Genomic DNA, 19,128 nt, shown 5'->3' with positions numbered 1-19,128 from the left:
GAAGCGCTGCTGCCTCAGTTCAATTTATCCAGAGCACGTCACACGGGACTAATAGACAGTTAAAAACAAAAGAAAAGAAAACGACAGTACAGTGCCAGTTTTTTTCTTTTTTTTACTTGTTCGTTTGAGCTGGGTTACGCATTCGAAATGATTCCTAGCCAAGTCTCTCGCCTCATCATTTTGCTTCAATTTATTTTCTTTGGCCCACGTTTTGGTGAAGGCAATCACAAATACATTTTGCTGCTTTTTACAGGACAACAATGGTCGAACGGTGATGCCGTACGTCTCTAAGCAAGACACTCATGAAAACTATTGTACAAACCTTTATGAACATCTGAGATAAAGCCGTGAATGCTCATTCCTGTGGCCGAGAGGCGGTACTACTTAATGAAAATCAAAAAGTCGGCTCCTCCGCACATACCATTTGACTTAACGAAGCCAGATCTCCAGGTACAGTCATGAAAATGAATTTTAATTCGGGAATTGGAGCCACAGTTTTCAGTACCCTCCCTTCCTGCCGCCATAAACTACTTTAAAACGTGCCTCTCAGCTTCAGTAAACCTGCTATGGAGCTTGGGCATCTACTTTTGGCACACTAGAATCTTGGAAAATCCCACTTGAGAATTTCACACACCATGTGCTGCCGCTTCTACATCAATAATGTGTTGCTTTTTTTCGATAAGGGCACCCATTCAGAAAAATTACCTCGTCATAGCTCTTGATAATGCCACGAATGAGTGGGTCACAGTCCCTGAACCAGTACATAATGGCTGTGGCGGTACACTCTCCTAGAACGAAGAAAAGCAGCACTAGAAGCGGACCAGCAAGGGCTATCCTGAAAAAGAAAATTAAGGCATGTGAGTTTGCGGCGCTAATTAATTTCACGGTACATCTCAATGCATAAATATATTGCGCCATTGAAAAAAAAAATAGGCGCAATCATACTCTACGTTACTGCATAAAATATAGGACGCTTTACGTTTTGGAGGCGATTAGATTTTGCAATCTCCCGACAAAGCCGTCTTTTTGAAAGCTACCATAAAAAGCGAGTATTTTAATCAAATCGCTGTTGTGTAAACCTTATGCATAAAAGCTCACTGCGAAAACATTTGATTTAAAGTATGCGCTGCGGTCATTTCGGTTATTCCCCATTTGCGTCTGCATATATCGCCGGAGTTATTGTGCATAACTCGAATTTGTCACAAAAGCAGAAAATTTTCTCCGACAACTAGCCTAGCTTTTTCTATGCCTACTACATCAAATAAAAACTCCTAAACATAAAGAAATGGAAAAGGGGTGCATGTATAAGTGAACGAGATACAAAACGAAAAAAGCGCGAAAGGTTGAACAACGCACACACAACACAGTTCCAGCAAGAATGTACAGGCGACTACCAAGCCGGTACATTTAAGAAAACTGAATTTGCTCGCGATTTGTTTGTTTCTCCAGCCGGCAACGAAAGTGGACAAGGCCCCGGAATCTTTGTGCTTTTAATATTACGGAGCACTAACCATTTAGTGTTGCCAGAAGAGAGGGCCACTGGATGTAAGATTCAGAACATGAGCGCAATAGGTTGGTTCCCTGGCGCACACATAAGTTAGATGACCACCTATCGGCTTTATCAACATACAGAAAATTAGAACTGTAACAGTCAATTTGCATTCACAGCTGGCACAAAATATTGCATCGGCGCTGGAGAGGGCAGTTCGCACTGGTAGTGCTAACGAAGTCAGGATAGGCAGGGGAGCGCAATAGATACAAGTGTAACTCTGAAAAATAGGAATCGTTGTGTAGGTAAGCAAACGAAGTTCCTCTGCCATGTTACCCTCCTCCAAGCAATTTCGAGTCATTTTGACGTCGTCTACGAAGTTCTTACTTCGGACACGATAATGAGCAGGAAGGCACTGAAACACGGGTGCTCTGCCGTTCTAATGCAATAGCCATTGTGGCGTCACTGGTGGTATGGTCTCGCTGTGGGCACCGCTACCAACGGACCACCCCGTTACTTACGGCTTTGGAAATCACCCAATCTGTTTTTGGGAAGAGCGCTTGAGTGTGCTATGTGATGGCGACGGGTTTTGTTATTATTATTATTATTATTATTATTATTATTATTATTATTATTATTATTATTATTATTATTATTACATGTATTTAATTTTCATTTTGTTTGCACAATGTTTGGTCGGCACTAAGGTTAGGCATGTATGTACATACACTGACCTCATCGCCGTTGCCGGCACTGCCGGGCCTAGTCACACAAGCCATTTAGGCTTCGACAGGCCCGCTTACTATGTATTTCTTATTATTATTATTATTAATATTATTATTATTATTATTATTTAGTTTGAAAGTTTGCCCAATGGTGGCTGGTTTAAGCGAGAAGACTGGTGACTTCCTCTATATGCTCGCGAAAATTGTTTTCAGAGGCGCAAGCCAGTCCTAGTGCCTCAAGCTAAAACTACAACGAAGCTAAGTGCAACCGCGGCCTTTCAAGTGCCGTAACGGGGGAATGAAGTCCGCTTTCCACGCTCCGCGTCTGTCAGGAACGTTGTGCTAACGAGCAATAAAACTTTGCTGAGCAGCTGTATGACACAGTTGTCTGAACAGAACGCAGCGTAAAAGACAAACTGAAGCTATTTAATACTTTCATTCGCCACAGAAAAACCGCGATGCTTTTCCGTCACTCTAATCTCGCGCTACCTCAACGCCCTACGTATGCTTTGCCGCTGACGGCGCTGCTCATCCCACCAGCATGCTGAGACGCCCGGGCGCTGTTTCCGCCCAGCAGCAGCAGTTGACTCGCGTGCTGCGCTGAAGAAACATGTCGCTCCCGCGTATTGTGAGCGCAGCGTTCAAGGACTTCGAGCGCACCGCATAAGCGTGCTGTCGCTGTTGATGCTACATCCTGTGGAGGCGACACTGACATTTCTCTTTTTACCAGAGAATGACGAAGCATTCACATTATTTAGAACGGCAGCTGTAGGTATTGTGTACGAGGTCAAGGATACGGAAAGCTCCATAATTCAAGCTTCCGAACAAGAAAAATCTCTAACCCATTTCTGCGTTTGTTCAATGCTGACCTCATTTCCTGAGGCATTTACATACACGAGTTCTGTCGCGATGGAGGTCACAATGAGCGAGAAACTGAGTTTAAATGTGACCTACTTTACTTGGGATGACACATCCGCTATTGAGCTGGTAGGCAAGGTCGAACAATCCGCACTACGATGTCCGCCGCCTGCGTACATCCGGTGCCAATTCAGAATCGGTGCAGAATAATCAATCTTTTTTTGTTATTCTACGAATAGCGGGCTATATGTTAAGCTGGAAATGGTACTGCTTTAGAGACAAACATTTTGCTGCTAGTCATAAATCAGCGATAAACATTCTTCACAAGAGGGGATTGGGCTTGAAAATAAAACTCGATGTCCCAGTACCTTCATGATATATAGATGCCATGGTCATGGTCATATACCCTTGAACGATAGCGAAAGTGAGTCTTGGGAGTGTATACGGCTACATACGCTCACAACAAATAATTTCTGGTGACAGCAAGTGTCACGGGAAACGCTTTATTGTGGTTTATTGTGTATCAACAGCGCCCCAAAAGGCTTACGAAAAGGGTTCTACTCAAATTGAGGACGACGCAACGAGCTATGGAAAGAAGAATGATAGGTGTAACGTTAAGGGATAAGAAAAGAGCAGATTGGGTGAGGGAACAAACGCGAGTTAATGACATCTTAGTTGAAATCAAGAAAAAGAAATGGGCATGGGCAGGACATGTAATGAGGAGGGAAGATAACCCATGGTCATTAAGGGTTACGGACTGGATTCCAAGGGAAGGGAAGCGTAGCAGGGGGTGGCAGAAAGTTAGGTGGGCGGATGAGATTAAGAAGTTTACAGGGACGGCATGGCCACAATTAGTACATGACCGGGGTTGTTGGAGAAATATGCGAGCGGCCTTTGCCCTGCAGTGGGCGTAACCAGGCTGATGATGATGATGAACAGCGCCCCGGAAACGTGCCTAGAGCTTGACTCTACCCGCTTCCGACAGAACACTTAACTGGATTCGTGTACAAATATCGTCAGGAAGTAATGCCGTAACTCCAAAAATAGTGAGCCAAAAGCTTCGGCATAAGTTCCCCCATTGTGCCTCGCGTTCTGCCACCGAACAATTTTAACACGTGACAAATGCACTAAACCAGTCGAAACGGACGCGTTTGCCGTTCCACTAAATTTAGCACAGCATGTAGTGCTATTAATATCTAATAATGAGTTTATTCATAGGTTTCCTTGAGGCAAGTATTTGCACTTAGCAATGTATTTTACTACCTATGACGTCCTTGCGTTGGATGCGAAATCAGGGCATCTCAATAAATCACCTGAAGGACAAACTCCCTACGCATGGTATATACATACCACGATAGGAATGATCTAAAATGTGCTTTAAGGAATAGTTTTTAATGGTTATGATTGCATTGTTGGCGTTCATAAAAGCGGCAAATATCTATATTCGCGAATGGCTGACGTATGTTCATATTCATTTTAGCAGTTCCTGAGTGCTAATGAACTTCTTCAGGTCAGTCACTAAGTGCGCTCTCGCTGTTTATTCATTCAGGTAAACGCAACCTTCAAGAAAAAGACACACCAACCTCTTTGCATCACGTAGTGTCCTGGCCGCCATGAACCTCTGCACTGCCATCTGGTCGAGTCCTGTTCGTACAAGGCTAAACGGCAATGCTCCCGCCATTCCACTCCAGAAGTTCTCGTCGGTTGTAATGTCCAAGTTCATGCTTGGCACGAGCATGAGAGAAGATATCGATAAACAAGAAATGCCGAAGGATTTTTTTTAAATGCATTCAGTTATTCTTGTAGGTAATGGCATCAGCCTAGGTGGCCTAACGGTGAAGTCGGCATCAGCATATTACAACACAAAAAACGACAACACTTGAATAAATGAAACACACATGTGATTTCGTTTAGCTGGTTTCACTGTGCTAAAACGTGTTCTATGTTCACTAAGAAACGCGAGAATATCTAGCCAGGCAAGAGTGTTGAGCAAAGCATACTTAAAGAAAATTTCGTTTACGCAATTATGTCAACGAATTTAATTATTTGCTTGCGACAACGCTCAGGGCCACATTGCACGAAAAAGAACATCGCCAGAATACGAAATCCAGCAGACGGAAAATGACGTGGTTGCTGAAAATATCCTTTATGGTGGGAAAATTGGTTTCCTTGCTGCCGATGCCAAATCAAGTTACTGACTCGCCATAGGTCCGGGCAGTGACTCAGTTCATTCGAGAATTCAGTTCGCCGACAGGCTAAGAGGTCGAAGAGCTAAGTGGGAAAGGCTCGGACGCACAAGAATAAAACGGTGAATTCGCTAAGCTATTCGTTTGTGTTCTTGAGAAGAGTTACCGCTTAAGAACATTTTTTGTGAATACGGGCCAAAAAGCCAAACCTTCGTAAATCTATTTAGACTTTTCTGGAAATGTGAATTGCATGTTAACCTTGTGTGCTATTGCATTTTAAATGTGCATTTCCGCCCGCACTCTGTTTTCAGTTGTTGACAGAGATGGATGGTCAACATTGATAACTATAAAGTGTTGCCTCATCGACTCTCGAACCGCCGAAGATGTGACAATCATGATGATGTCGCTGCGCCAAACAGCTTCGGACTATCTGAACCTAAAAGATAGCGTTTGTTTTGGTCTATATACGTATATGCGCTGAAAGTATGCCCTCTCCTCCCTCCACACTTGTGCTTACTTTTCGACAAGACGTTGATGTCCATAGTGATCTATTTCACAGTAGTGATACTAACCGGAATGCAAAGTCCGTGATGTTCGCATCGGTCATAGGACGGAGCGGTGGTGTCGCAATAGAGGAATCGTAGAGGACTTTTGCAATGATGACGATGGGTGACAAGAACATGACGAAAGCTTGCGCGCAGTCCGCCCACACAACTCCACGAAGACCTCCCTTTCATGGAAGATAGCAGAATAAATACAAAACACAAATGGGGAATCAGCGGAACATCTATATGATTCGAACACACATGTTGGAGTCTATGTGAAGCAAAGCTTTCGAGAAGCGCGTAATTAAATGCGTTGTCAGCTCGTTTGGCGCAAGGCGCTTTGCAGCAGAGTGATTACGACTCACACGGCGAATCGGCCCCGTGATGTCAAGGGTTTCACTAACTCCGGAAATCAGCCTGATTTGCTATTTCACTAATTTCAGAAGGAACCCTTTATACTCCTAAGAAGTCTACTGCGCAGACGCGCCTCGCCCAAGGAAAAAAATGACATGGAACGCTTCCCTTTGACAAAGCAATTATGAGATGGGTAAGTGTATGTTTGTTGCAGCGACGACGTAAAAACGAATAGCTTTCTTTGCCTCTTTCAACCGTTTTTGTGGAAGATCCGTGACACGACGGGAAGTCAAATTTGCGCCACGAAGGGTAGGAAACGCGCCAAGGAAAACGGCACGGACTCACGGACAACACAGTTGAGAAGAGGCGAGCAGGAAAGGGGGAGAGGGGGGCATGGTGTCTGTGAGCGTGAGTGCGTGCCGGGGGGGGGTGAGGCATACAGTCCCTCCTTAGGTCACCTGTTCTTTTTTTTTCGTTGCGGGAAGTTAACAATTGTAAAACTGTATGGTAACATCACTGACAATTACCGACAATTAGTAAGGGTATATGCATCCTATGCGATCACGCGTACTCAACCAACCGACTTAATGCCGTATTGCAAGACATTTAATTTTGGATTTGCATCACGAAGGTTTCTTAAGGACCACAGCGGTTTTAGGAACTTGGAGCTTAAGTACGTGATCGATGTGGCTATACACATTGATCACATTCCCAGATCACACAGATTACAGTCGCTTACATTCACAACCATCAGCGATTGTTCCTCCACCATTTTTCGGTAGCCTTTGGGGTTTCATTGTAGGGCCACATCGTATAATTCCGGTATATTGTAATGTAAATAGCCATCTCGTCCGCAATAACATACCTCTTAGTCAAAAATTTACTGTACAACCGTCGTTTACGCACACCGACCGGCATTCGTGGTTGAAAGTTGGCGCAGGTATAGTGGATCACGGTACGACGTTCAAACAATCGCAATCTGCCGCCGGCTCCGGTGCCTCAATGTATTGTTACGCGCGCGGTCAACACTCGCCGGTGACAACTAGCTGCTGGCAGCCGAAAGCACTCCACGAGGATAGTCTAGCGGCAACATTTCGCCGCCACTGAGCGAATGGTTCTTGCAGCTGTTTTGGCGCACTACACTCGCCGCCAATCAGGGAGAGCAGTAAAGAGCGGCCAGTTCACGCACGTGGGCAAAACTTCCGAGGAACTGCCAGCCTCTCTCAGCATCACCTGATCACAGCCGTAGCGATTTGAACTAAGAGCATATCTATAGCGTACTTGCTGTACCTGCGAAAGCGTCCCGAAAATCTGGCATGCCACTGCCGGTGCCTCACGCTTCGAGCCGCTTTTTCTCGCCCAGTCTTTCGCTAGTGTGGTCCTATCACTTAACAGCAACGCATACCGGCAGAGCAGATGTGGACATAGAGGTAGATAGAGAATATATGGAGGTCATAGATGGACAGATAGATATAGGGAGATGAAAGAGGGAGATTGATGGAGGACGGGCGAGTTTGTTTCCGGGCTTCCAAGCCACACGTCAGAGTGCTTCGATGCTGCGAGAAGCCGTAACTATGCTGCAAAGGGACCTGCGACTCGGCAAGGTCTCGCATGTCTGCTGTTATTTATTTCCTCTTTTGGTCAAGCACTGTTGCGTATTGCGTGCAATTCCTTTTTTTTCTTCTGAACTTTGTCACGCCAAAAACAGAAGCACAAATTGCATTGGAAGTGAAAACAGTACGGGTTATAGTAGGAAGAGAGCTTACCAGTGCAGTATAGATTGTGCCTGCCAGGCCGATCACGATGTTGGAGTACACAACTTGTATGGGAAACACTGAAGCAGGAAGAAGTTAGTTGTAGTGCTCAGTAGACATGTTAGTGTTTGATGCAATGAGTGACAGATACGGTATAGTTACGGTTTTGTTGCTTTCAGATCGGGGAGAAAAATGTCTGCCTACAGCAGTCTCGCATTAAAAAAATACCTAAGTTTCTTTCGGCTTTTGGCGAACCCCTGAGGAGCAGCATTTTTTGGTATAGCGCGACAAGACCTTGTCGCGAAGTATACAGATTTGCAGTTGAACATATGGGTAAAATATCAAGCGGTGCATTTATCTCGTAATCTGCGCGTTCAACCATCTGAACTTAATTCATTCGAAAACTGGCTTCTACTCATTGTGACAAAAGAATTTCGAGATTCGTGCAAGTTTATTTTAAGACTGGTAAACACTCCATTGGAAACTTGCCTAAACTTGGAAAAAAGGGCGTTGTTTATTATGCCCTTAGTTCACGTTCCACTGATGAAATCTAGCAGATGTACTTTTTTAGAATCTAGGGATTTTTAAATAAATCGTCAGCGGCACATACGACTGCACGTTTTATTTTCAATCGCCTCGGACAGAAAGCTTTCTTTTCATAACTTAACGGGCTATTTTTATTACAAGAATACTTCTTTTTGTTCCTGTCAGATTTAAAATGAAGCAGTCAAAGGTCTTCATGCAATAAGAATAATTGTTTGCCGTTAATGTTTGGTTTGGCACGTGCAAGAGCATCATGTGTAAATGGGTTCTCTTGAGAGCCGCATGTTTCTGTGAAAATCAGGTTGCGCGTAGTCATGCACACGAACACAGAGCGAAGATTTAGAAAAACCACGTCGCTCAAATTCTAGGTTCACCTTTCTCAAATTCTTGCTGCGGCTTTTATAAAAACAAATCGGCTAGATAAAAAAAAAACATCGCCTCACCAAGGCCAGCCACGCTGAATGCAAAAGCTTGATTGCTTCCCTGTACGCAACGTTGCCCATGAATAGGAAATATCCCATTCTAATTTTGTCTTTGTCGTTCTTTTTTTTTCCACCAAAATGTCGGCCTTCGGTAACGTAGGAAGAGCGCTATGTAAGCGCATATGGTATGCTTGTCGACCGACTGCATTCCTATAGACATTGTTATGCACAGTAGAAGTCAGAAGACTTACAAAGAGCTCATGATATTTTATGCACTTTCTTCCTTTAATACATTATCCTTATTAGAGAATGAATATACGCACTTGTAGACACCGCAATCGCCGAGCTGAAGATTCCCACCGCACCTACGCTTTGCTGTAATGAACAAAACTTCATAGGTTCTCTATTCATAGAGGCGCTGCATCAAAATGGAAGTGCTGCATCATAAAAAGAAACTCTCTTTTGTGTACGAGATGTTTTTTGTTGTCCTTGACGTTGATATTCTTTCTAAACGGAATAGCTTTCTCAATATCAACAGGTAACATCTAGCAGAATCTGACCTGTGCAGGTAGGTCACCTACAGAGGTGGAAATACATGAGAAACCTCCATAACCATGCTTCTATATAAAAATATGAGAGTTTCTACATAGGTTTGTTGGTCGCACATGATCCACTTTGTTGTAGCGCAGGTGAGAATTACCGACACATGGAAACACATATTAGACATCCCATAACACTGGGCGTTGTCTAATATACATTTGTGTGTGTCCGTCGTTCTGCTTGTGCCACAAAAACGTAAAAAAAGAACAATGAGTCTCATACATATTTTAACCGATTATCTGGATGGCACATGCTTCAATTACGAAATTGAAGCCGATCAGTAATGAATACATGTCCCCGGCATTTGAAAAAGTAGGAATAATGTGCTACGATACAAACTATGTTCATCTTTTATGTAGCTATACACACAGCTAGAAACAGTGTTAATGGGCGTCTTTGGGTAAATAAGGAAGCAGAATACTCGATCTGCCTACTTACACTGAGGATGAAATAGACGATGCAGGCAGTAATTCCAACTTTGTTGTCGAAGCGCATGCGAAGATACTGTTTTTGACAAAAATACAAAAAAAATGAACGACTCAGTGTTGCACACATTATCACCTTTCACGTCCAAACAACTAAACAATTGTGCATAAATGACTCATTCATTCTTCTAGTTATATATTTTTTTTTGCTTTGCCGTAATACGCATGCCGAAACTGTGTGTAAATCCGCATGGACCTTTGTAAATTTCTTTCTTGCAAGAATGTCCGTCCTAATATTATATCCCGCCCAATAAAACCCAAATAACACAATTCCATGTATTTTCTTGAACTTAATTTAATGGTACAGTGCCATTGGCACTTTCACAAACTACTGACTAATGCCTAATGTTACGTGCAGAATAAACTTGTCGTCACACTACCATCTCGTAAGAATACTCTCCGCGTTAGGCAACCTGCAACATGTCCCTACCTACATAGCCTGAGACGAGATGATTCGACGCCGAAGAGGCAGCTTGACCTCGGGGTCTCCTACCTCAATACAATGGAAAAGAGAAATCGTTTTTCTCGGTAACCAGTTTGTCAGATTTGAGGAGGTTTGTTGCATTTAAAAAAAGGTAAAATATAGTGACTGATGATAGCGAATTTTTTATTTCGGCCATCACTCTTTAAGAATAATTGTTGCAAATTGCAAACTTTCAGAAAACAGGACTATCAAGTTTACAGCTGTGTAACTCAGCACTGAAAACCATGTCAATATTCTGCGAACTGCATGTGACAGTTAATCTAAGGCAGAATAAATTTATAAATTTATGTATTGTACAAGGCTCTCAAATGGACGACTAATATACGAGTAGGACGTTTGCAAAACCCATGCAAACAATTTAACCAATTCGTGTAAAACATAACTTGATGTATGAAAGTGGTCCCCTTTGGATGCTCTAATTGATGAATTTTTCAGATCTGCGATATCTAATCTTGATACAGAGCTAGAAATTTCGACACTTCATGCTTCTATAGTTTTTCAAGTCGACCAATTTATGAAAGCTTCCTTACAAATTTGGGCTTTATATCAAAACATTGCTGTCTGTAGTCCCAACGATTTAGCTTTTTCTTTCAAATAAAAAAAAAACAAAGGAAACTTGGCCAAGTGGTTATTTCTGAAACAAGTTTCTGCGTTTTACATGTGTTTCAGTGGGCTCAGTCATGGGCCCAAACTAAAGCTTCTTCTGAAGCCTTTCCACTTTCATACGTGACTAGTAATTATTTTACTGCGGCATAAAACTTCATTGTAATGCTTCCACTCGGCCGCGTTTATTTCTCTCTCACAGCTTCTGTGTCACACGCCTGAGCATGCAGAAAGCGTAAAGGTGTAAAGATACGCAAAGGCGCGCTCCTAATCTTGGAGGCATGAGCCTCACTTGCCAATTTTATGCTAGATGGCGCCGCATTATTGGCCCCCCCGTTAACAAATATGTGCCTACTACTTCACAGTAGAGATATGTAATAATGTTTAGGTTCTCTATATGCTCCGTGTTACAGATGCACACACTCGTTCTGGGGAATACGATAGAAATGTGCACATATGCAGTGTTGCGAACACATTTGCCCGAGAATGCGGATAAGGTAAATTAAAAAAAAATTCCAACAAACTTTTCATAATAATGAGCGGTATCATTTACTTGTATAAGGAAATCGCAGACACCTACGTGGGGCCACTATACCATGTTTTTATGTTGTGAATTATTTTTTTGAACATTCCCAACAGAGGTGCCCTCAGTGGTAATCTTTTGTAGGACCACATTCAGCGATTATATAAGCCTGTTTGCCGTAACTACTATCCGGTGCTCAAATCTGAGACAGCTTTTCTGAGACTCTTCTGACAAATCTGAGACAGCTCTTTCTACGTTATATATTACACCACGTTTATGCTTTTCCCGCGTCACAGTTATCCTCCTTTGCAATTATAATGAGCTTTTGCAAATGTCGTATCAGACACATGGTAAAGCTTCACCGGAGCAAAGTAGACGGCTGAGAGAGCAGGTTGACATTAATTATGCATGCTGAATGCGAGAGACGTCATAACACGAGACAGAGGCACGCCGGATGGGCACGGGCTGACTGCCAGCTTATTTAGAAAAATATAGAAAAATTACTCTCAACTTCAGCTATATTCAAGTTTCATTTCGAGAGTGAAAAGGAAGATACATGCAATTACCCTATCTAATTTTTTCTTGCACTTGTACCTTCTCACTTGCTTTCTGGTCTCAAAGCGAAGCTAATTTTTCGCTCCTCTGCTCTGCCTGGAGACAACTTTAAACCAAGACCTTTCCCTATCTCAGCCACTAAGACGCTATCTACGCTACTCTATTTAGCCTAATAAGTGCCTCCCATGTGACGCATACGCATAACCGTAACGCATGACCTTGGTATGCTCCCACATATTGGCCCTGCCCCCTTCCCCCTCGTTCTCATCCGCAAGCTCACACCTGAAAGTGAGAAGTCGGGGAGGGGGGATGCCTGGTTCAACATTAGAGTCTGACAGGATGAAGAAGCGTCAAAGGTGATTTGCATGCTGGATGAAGAATTTCTCCTACTTTCATTCCTCCTCAAAAATGAAGCCTCTGGCCGACGCTCGCACTCATTTATGAAATGTTCTCTTTCTCTCTATTTCCATGTTTACCGGCCGTTTGGCGCTGGCTGGGGATTTGAGAAGTATGGGACGACTTGAGCCACTGAGTATTTGCTAGGAAGGAGCCAGAACCGACAACTTGGTGAACTGGCTGCATATGTGCAACTGAGCATGTGTTAATGGTTTGTGAACTTTCTCGGGAAATGGGCAAGAAGGATTGTGGTGTCACAGTGTAGGTGGCCGAGAAGCCACGAAGAACAACACGTGAAATATGCAGATGGCAACAAATAATTGAAAAACTCGGCAATAGAAGAAATTAAGTCAGGAAGCAGAAGCGAAGCGAACAAGTTGGCATCATACAGTTATAGAGCAGCAATAAAGAACATTCAAATGAAGAAGAAATGGGATGAATTTAACTTATGTGAGTACACGTTACGAAGAACTTCGTTTTTCACCGATTCAAACACGTACGATGGATACGGTGATTTTTATGCATTGTTACCCTACAAGTCCCTTCAAGGAGATCAACATTAGCGAGGGAACAAGGGATATCTCTGGAGCGAACGTTCCGCAATATTACTAGTTCGCTTGTTCCTACTGTTTCATCGTGCCACACGCTCTTGCAACAAAAATGAGCTCACGTCAGGAAAAAGAAAACATGAAAAAAAGTTCATACGTTAAATTTGCTTATTCCGCACAGAAAAATGAACTTACAACGTCCTCACATTCGCTTATCTGATTGACACGTCGTGTTATCGCGAACCTGACACCATTTTTCTCTCCACATTCAACGTTGTCACAGTTACAAGAATACTGCCTCAAGCATCGGTATTTTTTGTATATTCCTACTGATGGCATTCGTGCGTGAGTAAAAGCCCCAACTTTAAATACGTCAAATTCAATATCATGGACCACGGCTCGCATTCACTAATGTAAGCGAGGGAAGTCAAACAAAGCCTGGAGCTCAACATTAACGTCGAAAATCGAAAGACTCCACTGCCACATTTTATTTCGCATATTTTATATCAATTTAAAGTAGGACATAAAGCCACATCAGTCGTTTATCGCCGGCTGTAGTAGGTGTAGCAGGCTATAGGTGTAGTAGATGAACAAAAATAAGACAAAGAAAAAGGAAATGGTTACAAAGCCACATGTGTAGCTCGTTCAGTAGAGCATTGCACAGGCAAGGAGGTACTTGTGCGTTTCGTTTATGACCAGTAGAAAGTGTTTCCTGCTTCCCCGTTATTTTCCTAAACCTTTATTTCGATTGTGAAGCTGATATCAAAGTTATTCCTTTCCGGCAGTTAACCGCAACTTTTATTTAGAAACAATGCTAAGCATACGCTTCACTTGAATTGGTTGTACTATGATTTCGACGCCGTGTGTCATCAAGGGAATTCATGCGATGCTCTTCCAAAGGCTTAGCGGTGGGTGTTGCCCTCACGCAGTAACACATGCATAGCCTTTAACGGCCGGCTCTCCACGGCAGCTCAGCTCAGCTGCGATGATAGCGCGAAGGTTCTCGAAAGAGGATATGAAGAGCACTTATGTGCTTCCCATTCGACGACAGCTGTCTTTACAAGTTCACAGAAAGCCACATATGGCGTACGATGGAATTCGTGCTCACTAGTATGCCAGGTGTTGCCCACGAGATGTTGAAAGAGTTCCGGCAGAATATTTTTCCATTTTGCTGAACATCGTTATTCTCTGTGCGTTTTGCGCACTTCAACAGACAGAAAAGAAACAACAAGACTCGAGTGAAATACTCGAGTCTTGTTGAATTTCCTCCTTAAAGAGCTCAGAAATGTCGCTTCCCTCGTTTCGGCTGATTGCAGAACGCAGAACCACGTGGAAAGAAAAAAAAGTTTGAACATTTATTCCTTGTTGTTCCTGACATCAACAGAGTACCAGGGAACACCATCACGAAGTGGGTTTACCTGAAATATAGACGCTACTCGCAGACCGTAAAGCAGCGGGACGACGACGAGCGACACCACAGCCGCCGACAATGGTATGCCAGCCAATGCCCAGTCAAGATGGAAGCCGTACGCGTAGTAGTGGCCTACGAAGCTCACAACGCCAACGGCGGTGGCCACTGACGCGAGCACAGACACTGCCAAAGCGGCGGCCGGTAGACTGCGACCACCCAGGAAGGCCTCGAGAACCGCAGATGAGGTCCCTTTGTCACGAGCATCAACCTGCAGTTGAAAAGAAGTACAGGGCACACTTACCCACGCTATTGTATCTTGCACCGTATAAGTACGATGAAACGACACTCATATCGGACAGCTGCTGGCTGGTTTCAGAGTCAATGCTCGTAACCAATCGACGCCGCAGGGGCGCCCCGTCAGCACAACGTTGAGCCTGGTACCATGGACCTAGCATTACCGGCGTTATTTTTCTGTCTTCGCTTGGCAGACACACGCTGAAGTGTTCTCAACAGAAATTTGGATGAGATTTAGAACTGAGGTTAAAGAGCGCGAAACAGACGAGGACGCAAGGAAACAAATACCACAGCCATACCTTTCCTTGTGTCCTCGTCTTTTTTGCGCTGTTTAACCTCAGTTCTAAGTATGAACCAACTATGCCTCATCAAGATCTTACTACCGCATGAGATGTTCGGTACCGAAATTCCGACTACGTTGTACCATGTCATAAATGGCTAAACAAGTGAAACTTTAGTGCACTTCTCACTTGAGGTGATCTTAAACAGAATTTATACCTCACGGAAGATACAGGTGAATTACTGCTAACAAAAGAAAATTATCGAAACTCCCACTGTACAAAACAGCACATGTACACACCTGGACAAGGAAAAGCTCAAGGTCATAAATAACTTGTTGCAACTTCAGATCTCTTGTTCTCTCGATAGAATGCTCTCGCTGTGACTTGAGAAGTCTTGCTTGTCGCCACAAAATATTTCTGTTGCAACGGCATGACTTCTGTCATGATGTCAGAAATTTCGCTGGCAGCTACTGTTACCGCTGCCGTACGTCAGGAAGTTCTGTGATGCGACACAAAATTTTATGGTTCAGACATAAATTTATGTTCTGTTTTTCAACCGGGAATTACAAAAAACTAGTCTAGTTCATGAACAACTCTCTCGTCGAAGTATATCTAATAATTCCCCAGAAATCACCATGGAGAAGAAGTGTTTCGCCCGTGCTCTGAATGTAGCAGCCTTGATTATTTTTATTCCAAGCCCTTAAATGTGCAACTGCAATGAAAAGTACCAATTTCTGGAACGTCCACTTTAGAATAATGTACTGAAACTTCACTGCCCATAAAAACAAATACTTTTTATGAAAGCGATTTTCAGCTTTGTTTCATTAGAATAACAGTACTTTGAGAAGTTGGCATTGTAAGCTTTCTTATCAAATAAATTACTCATTATAGGCAAGGGAAAACACAAGACAGACAAGATGTGCTTTCGATCTTTTCGTTCTTCGATTCTTTGTAACCTTTCCCTTTTTTAATGACAATGGCGCAATTCCTTGCATTTTACAAGTAGAAAACTGTTGAAACCTGTCTGAACCTGCCGAAACTGGTGATCAGTCCGTGAAAGGACATGTTCTATTCCCCATAACAGCTGCTCGTGGAAACAGATGGTTTCATACGTAGTTAACTTTATTCGGTAGTACAAAAATATATGTCAATGATTTTGACATCTTCAACATGTCATCAAGAGACTTTAGAGCTGTCACAGACTCCATAATTATAAATTAAGCTACTCTGGTTTCCTTCTTCGTGCCTGCCTTATTCTACCTATTCTGATTGCCCCAGCAAGCGTGACCATGAAATGGCACGCATGCATAGAGCTCGTCGAAAGCAGCAGTCTAAATTCGTTGACACTTCTACAGAGGCATCCCATGGTCTATTTCGGGCAATGCAGATATTTGTGCGCAATATAACAAACGCCGCCAAGTGAAAATCCGTCCCGTGTCAGCAACTATGGCTTCCCTCTTAGTTATTTATGCCATGTGTTTGTTCAGAACCGTCAATTTGATCTGATTTTGGAGCTATCGCATATCTCGACAAATATCGTTCACGAACGGCGGCATTTACAAAGAGTGTAAAACCGGCCGAGTTTGGTTCTTCTTGATAATAACAGCAGCGCAAAATAACGGCAACACAAGACAGAGAAGTACACAGGACAGGCGCAGAACTGACAACTCACTCGTTTATGATTGGTCATGCTACCGGCATTTACCACATCTTCAGATGATGCTGATTTCACAATTGTGCAGCTTCATACATCGGATGGAACACCGATGCTCATGATATTTTCTTCCGTGGAGAGTCTCAATGAATTTACGTGTTTTTTTTATCCACATCCCTGAAGATGACACGCGTTTTTTAAGAAAAATTTGAGGACGCCTGAGCTTCACTTTTAAGAGTTGAATGCGATAGCATTAAAAGATTTCTGACTGTTTCTCGTGATACCAGGCGACTGAAACTTATGTAATGGTAATATTTACCAGGGAATGCTGGCGGTGAACGCTATGCGTAAGGCCAAGATTTTTGGTAGAAACCCGACATCTTGCGTTGGCCGATTGTGAAGATAATGCAAACCCGTGCCATAAAAATTGCATCATTTTCAGGTTTCCGCTATAGCTTCCCATTTTTAATAATTAAGACTAAGGAGATTTACCATAAAAGGCATGCACGGTCCGTGCTTTCGTTCATGACATTTGGTTGTAGGCTGTAATTCTTACAATTCCGAGGAAAAACTTTGCCAAGAATGTAAGACAAGGTATGAGCAAGTTAACCATGAGTGGTGTTTCAATGTAACTCACATATACCGAATGTTATACAGCAAGGTGTTCTATATACATATACCTAAATATATACGGAAATTTTCACTCACAACTCACGTCGGCGGAAACTCCGCCGACGCCGACCCCAACGCCGGATCCCGTCAGGATGATTTAGAGCTACATGGACGACAATCTGCTGTCAGCTCATTGCCACAGCAAATTTTTTTACAAGAATACGGCTGTAATTATTCTCAGGAGAACTTGTTTGGCGAGTTGGTGCATATTAGCAAGCAGTGTTATACTTGCGCGAACACACGACGGTACAGAGCACACAAGGACGGCGCCTGTGCGCGTGTGCTCTATCTGTGGTCATTTTTTAGCGCAATTACAAAACTGAAATTATCCACTGTAGAACCAGACCCTTGTATTCAGCAACATCAAAAAATAATTTGATACAGTACGTTTAAGCATACCATAAATATGGGAAAGCCTGTGAGTGGTTTTTACTGCGGGGGCCTGTGTTATAAGGCAATCGGCAGCTCGTCCGGATAGACATTGAAATGCTCTTAAAGGCCTTAATGCTCTGTGTGCTGGCATAGACGAAACATGATCTGAAACCTACACCATTTTACGGCATATTGGCAAACAAATACCTCTAAATGAATGGGGGACAATTTTTCGCACGCAAAATTGAGAATGCTAACATTGGACACAGTATCCGGCGGCAGGGAGTCGACGCATATTAAATTTCACGTAGGCCGTTCCAATGAGTAAATTGAAAGTGTCGTGATGTTTGGGTGAGAAAAGTGCGCATAAAACACTGTTAGTGCACAGTTGTTTTAGCTCGCTTTCGACATTTCCATACGAATTGCCCAACAAGAGCCTATGAGAGCTCACAAAATGCAGCTGATTGTTCATGGTAAAAGCGCACATACCTGACGCCCGCTCCCTCTGAAGGAGAAGTAGAGTCCTACGAAGTATCCTACCGCCGTCAGTACACAGAACACTGCGATGTCAGCAGTGCCGAGACTATCCGCGACAAACGCGTCACTCGCCGCTGATTCCGTCATGTATGCGGACAGGGACCGCTAGATGAAAATCAGCTGCCCCGATACCCCAACACAAATCGAACGGTCAAAAGCAGTACGCTTCAATTTCGCGCGAAAAAACAATGAAGCTAAGCTGCATGGTAATTTCACGTTTTGGCGCTTGCACACTACTCTGCCGGCAAAAGTGATTAGACCGAATGGCACAGCCTCTCGACGAACTCGGGTCCCTGTCTCTTGGCTTGCGCCTGTATCGAGCGCTTCAGGTGGGAATCACTCGGCACATGTGCTGCGAAGCAGCACGGTGACTAACGTGTTAGAGTGGAGTTCTGTAACCTTCGACATGAACGATCGCTTTCGGGAGGGAGAGGCGGTGAAGAGTCACAATCATTTCAGGACTTTGAAAAGTAAAACCGCAGCCTCGACTCGTATCTAACAATGCTTGTCCTGTCATCTGCTGGTGCATGCCGCATGTGAATTATTGTCATGGCAACGAGGGACATGGTCGTGTATACGTGACAGGGTGGGTTGCGAGCGCTATCTCGTGGATAAAAATGGCTGTGGCTTAGGTAAGGTTAAGCCCAGGATGCGAAGCATACTAGCCTTTATTTTAGTTGTTGAACCACTGTTTAGCCTGGTGAACTGCTGTTTCTTGGCTATATTTGGTTCGGCTAGACGAAGAAACAACTCATGCATTACTGCTTCGCCTTCAAGAGTGGAACGCGACAGCGTTACCGTCGACCCGCCAAGGGGTCGACGGGGCCCATTGTCTTA

At 43.5% G+C, this 19,128-nt stretch overlaps 1 protein-coding gene across 2 annotated transcripts in view; it reads right to left on the bottom strand.

Moving 5' to 3' along the window:
* LOC139050600 (putative sodium-dependent multivitamin transporter) overlaps positions 1 to 18,619 on the bottom strand; it is a 60,666-nt gene extending 42,047 nt beyond the window's left edge. For both annotated transcript variants that reach the window (XR_011508967.1, XM_070527172.1), the window contains exons 1-8: positions 18,244 to 18,619; positions 14,489 to 14,749; positions 9,915 to 9,980; positions 9,200 to 9,251; positions 7,924 to 7,991; positions 5,831 to 5,988; positions 4,656 to 4,796; positions 706 to 835 (exon numbers count right to left, since the gene is read on the bottom strand). Coding sequence is in view for 1 of the 2 variants with exons in the window: in XM_070527172.1 (XP_070383273.1) it covers positions 706 to 835; positions 4,656 to 4,796; positions 5,831 to 5,988; positions 7,924 to 7,991; positions 9,200 to 9,251; positions 9,915 to 9,980; positions 14,489 to 14,749; positions 18,244 to 18,378 (1,011 nt within the window). In the remaining variant the exon portion in view is untranslated. The remainder of the gene's footprint in view (positions 1 to 705; positions 836 to 4,655; positions 4,797 to 5,830; positions 5,989 to 7,923; positions 7,992 to 9,199; positions 9,252 to 9,914; positions 9,981 to 14,488; positions 14,750 to 18,243) is intronic.
* Positions 18,620 to 19,128: the final 509 nt, after the last annotated feature.

Source organism: Dermacentor albipictus, chromosome 10 (assembly GCF_038994185.2).
Source record: "Dermacentor albipictus isolate Rhodes 1998 colony chromosome 10, USDA_Dalb.pri_finalv2, whole genome shotgun sequence".
NCBI classification, from domain to species: domain Eukaryota; kingdom Metazoa; phylum Arthropoda; class Arachnida; order Ixodida; family Ixodidae; genus Dermacentor; species Dermacentor albipictus.
The sequence above is the reverse complement of the archived record's forward strand: the minus strand, read 5'-3'. Positions and strand labels throughout refer to the sequence as shown.